The 10,706-nt window shown below is 41.8% G+C and overlaps 1 protein-coding gene across 1 annotated transcript; it reads right to left on the bottom strand.

The window, feature by feature from the left end:
- Positions 1-3,171: 3,171 nt before the first annotated feature.
- Positions 3,172-9,831, bottom strand: LOC127958547 (transmembrane protein 233-like). The gene is made up of 3 exons (XM_052557446.1): positions 9,449-9,831; positions 3,743-3,877; positions 3,172-3,575 (listed from the first exon to the last, which is right to left on the bottom strand). The coding sequence occupies exons 1-3, from the start codon at positions 9,632-9,634 to the stop codon at positions 3,564-3,566; spliced, it is 333 nt and encodes a 110-aa protein (XP_052413406.1). The 5' UTR covers positions 9,635-9,831; the 3' UTR covers positions 3,172-3,563.
- Positions 9,832-10,706: the final 875 nt, after the last annotated feature.

The following is a 10,706-nucleotide window of genomic DNA, read 5'->3' as shown; positions in this document are numbered from 1 at the left end:
CTTAGATGCCATCTGCAGGTCACTAATACAGCTATAACTTTCTTGTGAATAAAAATACTGCAATGAAATTCTATCAAATAAATAAATATTGACGAAAATTTTAAGGGAAATGGTTGTCAGTCAATGATCACGGGCCACAATAAGATTCTGTCTAGGTAATGTGAGCTTGCTACAGGTTAGCCTACATAAAAAATGAATTGTATTTTATATTTCAGCTCATCTCGAATCGAACTGATTTTGGAAAATCGCTCAGTCTTTTATGACCGTAATTATTTGTATTTTTCATCTTACAAAAATGAGACCTTAAAATTGCATTTATTTTTTTAATGACATAATGCAACAAATGCATGCAGTCACTGGATGTTGTTTAATACATCACCAGCAGGAGGAGACAAAGCTGTTCGAAAAACACAGAGCGGATGGACAGAGCAAAAGACCTCGAGTACATTTTTGCTTTAATGTATTGACGACTGCTTAATAAAGATCATCAGGACGTCATTTTTGTAAAAGGGTGAGATTTCTTTTTTTCTCCCTGATGCATAAATAATTTCTTTTTTTTCTAACATCCTTTGAAAAACACTTTGATGGTCGGGCGGAAGTTCTCAGGTGTCTTTCTGTCTGTTTACTGAAGGATGTAAAGGAAACATCCGTTTGTCCATCTAAAGAGCACCTGCTGACCGTCTGACCCCAGGATTGTTCAGCTAGTTCATGTTGCTCTGCCCTCAAGGCAAAGGTGTAGTTATACACCAACAGCAGCTGGTAAAGCTGACCTTTCATCTGGCACCAGCTTTTTCAGCTCCAAAAAAAAAGCTAATTCTAAAGAAAAAGCAACCAGACCAAACAAAGAGAAACGTCAGAAAACAGCTAAAATAAACCATAAGAACATCAAGTCAACTGTATTTTTAGAAGTTAAGAACGTTTAAGACCTTCAATTTTTAAATGTTTAAAAAAATGCTTTATGTTGGTTATGCGAATGCTAGGAAAAACATTAAAGAGCGTTCCATTGATTCATTGTGCATACATTATGGGAAGTATAAGTACTTATGTTTAAAAAATGAACTTACATCTTTATAAAAAAGAAAAAGGTCTGAACAATGTCTAAATAGTGTTTTGAATGAATGAATGAATGAATGAATGAAAAAGTGAAAAAGGCATTTATATAGCATTTGTGTGTGAGTGTGTGTGTTACTGTTTTGAGAATGTTATCAACACATAACTTTAAACGAACATTCTGCGAACTGGAAGAATGTTTGTTCATAACTTTGAGAGAACGTTCTGAGAATGTTCTCTGTTAGCTGGGTATATTTGCTAACTGGGACTAAGACATGAAGATTCTAAGATGATATTAATATTATAAAATCATGGTTTTCTCTAAAAAGCTGTTTTGTAGCCTACTGTAGAAACACTGTACCAAAAAAAAAAAAATAATAATAATAATTGGACATATGCTCTGACAAATAACACTCTAATGACATTTCATTAAAATTATTCTCAAAACATTTTTTTGCAAACATTCTGCAAATATTGATAACATCATAAAGACTATTATTCTAAAAATGTTTTCATTCAAAGTGAATGTTCATCAAGTTGGTTTACAAATGACATCGTAAGAACGTTTCATGATAACATTATGAAAGCTTCAGGCAAATGACAATATAAGAATATTCTAAGAATGTTATATTAATGTTTTCTCTGAACATTTATTAAGTACAAATAACATCAGGATGTTCCAAGAACATTATTCTAAGAATTTACTATGAATAAGAACCCCAATAAACAATAACATTTTGTCCTTATATTTACCTAACTTTTAAAGACCGTTAGTGAAGGTTATGTGATTGTTCCCTGTTAGCTGGGGCACTGATCATTTGCTTTGGCCTGTCACAACATTATCAGGGTACAGGATACTTCAGATAATAAAACGACACTGGATAAGGAAGACGGATGAGTCACTACATTGTATGAAACAAAAAAATGGCTAATGTTGTCTCTCGTTCTTGTGTATACGAATGGCACACTTTACACTGCAGGTAAAGGCAATTTATATCTATATTTACATTTACATTTCTTAATTTAGCAGAAGCTTTTATCTAAAGTGAATTTTAAATGAGAAAAACCTTACAACAAGCTCTTTATCAGAAGGAGACAACACATCTGAGTGTCCCATAACACATTTCATATCTAACTCTGTTTGTTTTACGTTCTTGTGTTTTCAGCACAGTGAGTGCTAAAGCAGCTATCCCGTGTCATGTGACCCCTGCTGGCCCCTGACACCGCCGCGGGACTGAGACCCAACACTATATATAGCACAGATGAGGGCTCAATGTGCATCTCCAAATACACCAGCTCTCTGGCTTCAAGATGAAGGGCTCGGGGGAGATCGAAAAATAAGGGTCAATAGCCTTAATCTACATATAATGCTATCATTTTTCACTTCCATTACTGATCAGGGGTGCGTTTCCCAAAACCATAGTTGCTAACTAAGTTAGTAACTTTGTTGGTTGCAATGCAATTTCCCATTGCCAACCAAGTAAGTTGCTAACAGGTTAGCAACTATGATTTTGGGAAACGCACCCCTGATTTGGCCTACATACGTCTGATATTAGACCAGCTATAAAGTCAATGTGTATCTCATTTTATAATCCAGATTTATGGAAGCTGTTCAAAGACGCAAAACATGCAACTTCTTTGCTTCTGTTTTGTTTGGAATCTGGCATTATTGTTATTTTATTATAATTCCACACACAGTTGTGGTTAATTTCATGCATTGGCATTATTGATGCAAAAAATGACATGTTTCAGCTTTGTACGAATGGTGCTTTATAAATTAGATGTATTAGTTAATTAGGACAAGTTCATCAAAACATGTTATTCCGAATTAGTGTTTTTCATTTGTAAAATATTCAGTAAAACACAAACATCTCTACAATAGACTAAATAGCCTGTGTGATTAAATGTTAAACTCAAATACAAATAATCAATATTAATTGGTTGTTATAAAAAATTAAGATCCCTTTCCTTGTTTTCATGATCTACTGGCAGAGGAAAACTTTAAGCACCAAAAATGAGTAATATTTACATATTCAGTATGTCCATGATTAGTTTTTACATTATTCATAAGAGCTTTTAAGACTTGAAGACTGTAAACAGTGTGATGTGTTCTGATGATAGTTACTAGTAAAGGTCATTTTTAATCATTTTTGTTTTGAAATTCAACCCTGAAACCTATAGCTGTACATTTTAATACAGGATAGCCAGAAAAAGAATTAGAAAAAGAACAGACATGCATAGATTACAAAATTATTTACATATTCTATGGATGCATATTATTCAGTGATTTCTAAGTGCATACATTGAATGTGATTGTCTGAAAACATTGCTTGACTAATTCCATCATCTACGTCTCTTTTATAAGCATGTTCATTCAGAGCTGAACTGCAGATCTTGTGCTGGATCTGTCCTGCTCCTGCTTTCATTACTAACATCTCTGTTCAGTTCGACAGACAGAGTGACCCGGTAGACATCCTTCTCCCGGAGCACAGCATGACAAAAATACTGCCATATTAAACATCCTTCTAAAGAAACAGAAACAGAAACACAAAGAAATCAGAAAAAGCTTTTCCAGATCTGTTCCTGTAGCAGTAAAACCTCGTTCATTTTATTTATTTGAATGTAATTAAACAATTTAAATGGCATCAAAAAATTGCGAACAATATAAAAATGTTAAATGACAATATGTTACCGTGCTGAAATGCACAGCGAAGAAGATGGTGATGATGAGGATGCCAATGATGATGGATGCGATGGACACATAGAGCGCCATCTTCCCTAAACGCCTTGATCCCTCATAATCCCCCTGATCATAACTATTTCTGGACTATAAAAGACAGATTAAAATATTTAGAGACATGACAAAGCTTTTCACTTTTTCTTTGTGATGTGTGTTTGTGTGTGTTCATCCAGTCAAACTAATATCAGCAATCAAACCAACAATTACCTTTAGTCTTGCATGCAGTTGCTGCCCTGATAGCAACCTACATCTGCAAGATGTGTGTTAAAGATTGCTTCATCTGGAAAGCATCTGCTGTGTTCAAACATCTTTAAGATGTCACTTTCACATACATTCTAAATCATAAACATCTTATTTTCTAAATGTCTATTTGACATCTACCAGGAAATGTCTAGGAGATTTATTGCAAGTGAGCAAAGACTCTGAAAAGTATGTCTTACAGATGTAAACGCACATCTCTGAGATGTATTTGTGCTATCAGGGTAAGGAGTCGTATGATTCTGCTCTATGGAAGCCTGTTTCCACCAGTGAATAAAAAATAAAACAAGGTAGTTGCGAGTTCATGTCTTGCAGTTCTGAATTTATGACATAGCAATTTATTGGCGGAAATGAGCTTCTATACAGTTCTCTAGCTTTGGTTGGCTATTTATTTATATTTTCTTATATTATTTATTTCCTGTTTTATCATAGGTGCTAGGTTAAAATTGTGTGATTGCTTGAACAAGTAATAAACAAGCACATCTCTTTACAGAGAGAGTCTTTGTGGGGGGCAGCTGGGGTCTATTGGCTAGAAAGTTGGACTTGTAACCCAAAAGTCACAGGTTTGAGTCTTGGTGTTGGCAGGAGTATGGGTTACTGTACTTGGCAAGTGTCACGACTTTTCACTAGTCCCTCAGTTTCACAGACAAGGCTTAAGCCTAGTCCCAGACTAAAATGTCTGAGCTGTTTAAATTGAAAGAAACTTGCACAGGTTGATCATAAAATATATCTATGCCTTTGTTTTGTCTCAAGAGGGACACCAGGAATGTTTTTTTTTTCCAAAGCAAGTCCTAATTAAACTATGGCCTAATTCTGGTTTAGTCTAAGCCTTGTCTGTGAAACCAGGCCAATAAGTTAAAAATCTAATTAAAGGTATAGTATGCAATGTTGACAGTAAGCTGTTAAAATGGTACTGCAGTCCAAAATCAAAATATTGAAGAGATATGTTTCTCCCGCCACTCCTCCTCTTCAGACTCAAACCCTGGGATCGGAAGCACGCTCGTCGCTTTCTTCCCCCCAGGGCGAGGGGTCGAAACTCCACCTCTCTTCATCTGATGAGGTGGATGTGGAGACAGTTGGTAGGGATTCGCCACCCCTTTCGCCCCAGTATGAGGAGCTGCTAGAGGTGGTTACTCGAGCTGTCAAGAAGTTAAAGATAGAATGGCCCCCAGAGAAAAAACATGAAACTCGATGAGCGGTATCTCAGGCCCAGACAGCCACCTCCAGCCCGGAGCCTTCCCTTTTTTCCCGACCTCCACGATGAAATAGCGAGGTCGTGGAAACACCCATATTCAACCCGTCTCTTCGGCCCTGATTCTCAATATTATGGAAATGTGACAGGGCTCGATGAGCGTGGGTACAGAGCGATGCAAAGGGTCGAACAGACACTTGCGAGCTATCTGTCAACCGGTTCGGCATCGTCTCTGAAGGCTACGGCCTTGCCCACCAAAGCTCTTAGAACAACATCAGCATTAATGGGCAAGGGCTATGTGGCAGCAGGTCAGGCGGGGGCGTGCCTTCACACTATGGCCATCCTCCAAGCATATCAGGCCGACATGCTGAGAGATGTAGACGAGGGAGAGGGGATCAAGTCCGACGATATTGCAGAGCTTAGACGGACCGCTGATCTCTTCCTCCGCGCCACCAAAGAGACCGCTCGCGCGATTGGGCGGTCTATGGCAGCCTTGGTGGCCGCGGAGAGGCATTTATGGCTGAACCTGTGCCAAATTAAAGATCGTGACAGGTTCTGCCTCCTGGACGCCCCGCCTCAAGCCTCGGGCCTGTTTGGCGACACAGTCAACACTGTCGTCGACAGGTTCCAGGAGGCCCGCAAGCAGGCGGCGGCGTTCCAGAGTTTCCTCCCTTGTCGCTCTTGTGGGTTATCTGGACGGGAGATACTCACACCACTAGCTAGCTCCTCATACCGCAAGGCTCAAAAGCAGAGCCTCGCCACTTGTGCTCTGAGTCGGGGGCTCCTAGAGTTAAATCAGATCTTTGTACGGTTATCGAAGCTAGGAAGTCCTCGACGAAGAGGTCCTAATGCCAGAATTCCAGTGACCTCGAGGGTAGCCCCTACTGGGTCAGAGCGGTGTCCACCTCATTATATGGTGCCCGTCTCATCCCGGTGCCCTCTGGAGGCCGGTCTGCCAACCATGCCAGTGTTTCAGGGCGCAGCGGTCTCCAGCGAGCATCTCTCCCAGTTATTTCCGCCTGTGAGCGCAGCGGAGCTGGGAAGCTCGCCTCCCCTTCAGGGGCCTCTTACACCAGAGATCAGTCTCGAGAGCATTATCGAGCAGCATGGAAACTACTGCCATATGTATCTCAATGGGTCCTGCACACAGTAGAAAGAGGCTATGCTATTCAGTTCGGCCATCCACCGCCGAGATTCAATGGGGTTACACCGACAGTCGTCGACCCCCAGCAGGCTCTGGTTATGGAACAAGAAGTGAATACCCTATTAAGGAAGGAGGCCATCGAGGTGGTCCCTCCTCTAGATAGGGAATCCGGGTACAGCCGATATTTCATAGTTCCAAAGAAGGATGGGGGGGGGTGCGTCCGATCTTAGACCTACGTCAGTTAAACCTCTCAGTTATGTCACTGAAGTTCAAAATGCTTACTGTAAAACAGGTTGTAGCTCAAATCAGATCCGAGGACTGGTTTGTCACAATAGATCTCAAAGACGCATACTTCCACATATCCATCCTTCCACAACACAGGAAGTTTCTGAGGTTCGCTTTCGGGCAAAGCTTATCAATATCGAGTACTTCCCTTCGGCCTTGCACTCTCATGTTCACGAAATGTGTAGATGCGGCTCTGGTACCCCTCCGTATGCAGGGCATCCACATTCTAAATTATATCGATGATTGGTTGAATCTAGCTCAGTCAGAGTAGATGGCGGTTCGACATCGAGGTGTCGTTCTCGCCCATATGGGGGAGCTGGGTTTGAGACTGAATGCCAAGAAGAGTGTACTTTCTCCAGTTCAGAGAACCACCTATCAAGGCGTAGTATGGGATTCGACCACGATGCAGGCACGTATGTATCCTTCTCGGATCGAGTAGATCCTCACATCAGTCAAGAGAGTCAGAGAAGGCCAGTCACTCACTGTCAAGCAGTTTCAGAGACTGTTAGGGCTCATGGCAGCTGCGTCCAACGTGATACCTTTTGGCCTCCTGCACATGAGGCCCCTACAGTGGTGGCTCAAGACCAAGGGGTTTTCCCCGAGGGGAAATCCTTTCCAAATTATTCAGGTCACGCGGCAATGCCTTCGTGCCTTAGACATATGGAAGAAACCTTGGTTCTTGAATCAGGGCCCGGTGTTGGGAGCTCTTGGTCGCCGTATAACGCTAGCGACAGACGCATACCTCACCGGTTGGGGTGCGGTCGTGAGTGGCCAAGCTGCCCGCGGTCTGTGGAGCGGTCGCCATCTGACATGGTACATCAATTGTCTAGAAATGCTAGCAGTATATCGAGCTTTAAAATATTTCCTCCCAGACCTGAGAGGCTGTCATGTGTTAGTGCGCCCTGACAACACAGCGGTAGTCTCATATATCAATCACCAGGGGGGTCTGCGTTCACGCCCCTTGTACAAGCTGGTATACCAGATCCTCCTGTGGTCCCAGGGCAAACTCCTCTCGTTAAGAGCAGTGTATATTCCTTTGAGATTGAATGTGGGAGCAGACATGCTGTCGAGACAGGGGCCGAGGCCCTGGAAATAGATGCTTCACCCCAAGGTGGTGAAGCAGATATGGCAAATATTTGGCAAAGCTCAGGTGGACCTCTTCGCGACTCGAGAGACATCGCAATGTTCCCTCTGGTTCTCTCTAGTTCACCCTGCTCCACTGGGACTAGAGGCCATGGCACAGACTTGGCCGAGGCTTCGTCTGTACGCCTTTCCCCCCATCGCTCTGCTCCCGGGAGTTCTGGCGAGAGTACGCCGGGACGGGGTCCGTCTGTTGTTAGTAGCCCCGTTCTGGCCGAGCCTAGTATGGTTCGCAGATCTGATTTCTCTCCTCGACGGCTCTCCATGGCAGATTCCGACCAGGACAGATCTACTCTCTCAGGCGCAGGGCAAAATAATTCACCCTCGCCCGGAGTTGTGGAAGCTGTGGGTGTGGCCCCTGAGGGGGCACATCTGTTAGCAGCTGGTCTCTCAACCGAGGTTGTTGAGACCCTACTCCAATCCAGAGCTCCCTCTACGAGGAAACTGTACGCCCTGAAGTGGAAACTCTTCACTTCATGGTGCAGAGATCGCCACCTTGACCCTGTTAACTGCCCAGTTGGTACAGTTCTGGAGTTTTTACAAGCTAGGCTCTCTGCGGGGTTAACCCACTCCACCTTAAAGGTGTACGTGGCGGCCATAGCTGCTTACCACGTCCCTTTCAGTGATCAGTCACTGTGTAGACACCCCCTAGTTACACATTTTCTCCGAGGTGCACTGAGGCTAAGACCTCCAGTACGGTCCCGTATTCCCCCGTGGGATTTGGTTGTGGTGTTAGAGGCTCTCTGCAAAGCTCCATTCGAGCAAATTCAAGAAATCTCAGACAGACATCTGACACTTAAGACAGCCCTATTACTGGCTATTACCTCTCTAAAGAGAGTTGGAGATCTTCAGGCCCTCTTGGTGGCCCCTAACTATCTAGACTTTGCCCCTGGTATGGCCAAAGCATTCTTATACCCTCGAGCGGGTTATGTTCACTACACACTACACACTAGGCAGGGGCTTGGTAGTCTGGCAGCGTTGGCACATCGTTCCCCAAAAGCGCTCGACGCAGCTCGAGTTCCCGAAGAGGAACGTCCCTAGCTTACGTATGTAACCCTAGTTCCTCGAGGGAACGAGACGCTGCGTCGCAGAGCCATACTCCCGGCACCCCTGCCAGCGCTTGCTTCCCTACTCGAAGCTGAAGCCAGCTGCGTGGCACGTGCCTTTATAGCTTCCTGGTCGCTACATCCCTGTCCATGACGTCACGCTCTTCCATTGAACCCTAGTTCCAGGAACTAGGGTTACATACGTAACCTATGGACGTTTTCTGTCAACTGGCAACTGGGGGCATTGAAATCCTACTGGGTAAATCAGCAGTGGGCACAATCACACAGACCAAAGCAAAAACAGATATTCCGACATGGAATACACATCTCAAAGCAGAATAACTGGCTGTAGCATTGTTTTGTTTTGTTTTTCTTTAAAACAAGTATGTGAACTTAAATTTATTATGGTATTTTTACATCAGCACACAAAAATAAATAAAAATGAATAAAACATATACAGCACCTTTAATTAATAGTAAAGGAACCCTTGACAAAAACTATATTAATACAAGCCCTTGATTTCATGCAGACATTAATATAAATGCAGATAAAATCTTGAGTGGTTTCCAGTACACATATGATTGTTTACTCACCATTACAGAAAAGACCAGGGCTAAAATGTTGACAGGGTAGGCCGGACAGAAGCAGGTGAGGATGGTCAGGAGCAGATAGTTTTTTAGAGGAGGCCGTGGAGTTGTAGAACCGAACCAGATGTGATATAAATCCAAGTTCCCGTTCAGAGAACTCTTCACGTCCGTCTGTGAGCCGCCTGTCGCCATGATGGCAGGCGAACACTCTGATAACACACAGGTATTCAAGTGTAGAGAAAAAGAGGTTAAAAAAGTTAAAAGAGATGAATAAATTCACCAAGTTTCAATGAGAACTGTGCAGGCTGTCAGGAAACAAGATTAAATGAAAAGTATTTTGGGCAGGACGGTGTTTGGGCAAGAAGAACCCGTGAGTAACGGGATCAGGGAGATGAGACACTTTCATGGACGGATTCCAGGTCAGCAAAGTTTAAGTTTCTGTGGTTTTCTCATTTTCCATATCACAGTAAAATTTGGCAAATATGTAAAACTATAAAATGACACCAGGACGGTCCCACAGACCTAGACTAATAATAGAGTCAAATGCAGAAATGGTGAGAAACCGAGTTTGTTTATGTGTGTGTGTGTGCTTGGCATGGGGCCAGCGAGTGGTATTGGGGTCACAGGGTATCAGGTGTGTGTTATGGGACAGAGATGAACATAACAGAGTAAGAGGAGCAAATCAACCACGTCTGTTCCCATGTCTTGAAGTGTTGGACCTCTTTTCACCTGTTTGTTTACTTGGTGCACTGGAATCCTGCTAGCTTTATAAACAATGGTTATTAAATGGTTAAATAGTTAAATTTTAGAGAAGGATTTAAAATATCTACTCTTATTAATTTTTTCATGAAAATATACATTTTGCACCACAGCAGGAAACATTTTCAGCCATTTTTATACACAGAAAATGTATCAAAAGCTATACACTGGAGAAATTGAATATTCAAATCAAATGTTAAAGAAGATCTATATTTATTAATTCTATTTTATTGATAATTATTTATAGTATTGCATAATTATTATAATATATCATTATTCTAGTATTGCTGTTGTACTATTTTTTAATATTTAGATTTTTGAAGGCTTTTTTTATATTTTATGTTTTCATTGCTATGTGTATAAAAAAAACCAAATTATTTTACATTTCATTTTTGTTGTTTTCAAACGTCTGCATATAGTTTATTATTATTTTTTAGGTTTCTAGCTTATTCTTGCTAAAATAAAGTTTATGATTTTTTAAATGTTATTTCAATTTATTTTAAGT

This window comes from Carassius gibelio, chromosome B5 (assembly GCF_023724105.1).
Source record: "Carassius gibelio isolate Cgi1373 ecotype wild population from Czech Republic chromosome B5, carGib1.2-hapl.c, whole genome shotgun sequence".
Taxonomy (NCBI): domain Eukaryota; kingdom Metazoa; phylum Chordata; class Actinopteri; order Cypriniformes; family Cyprinidae; genus Carassius; species Carassius gibelio.
This window is presented reverse-complemented; position numbering and strand designations above follow the sequence as displayed.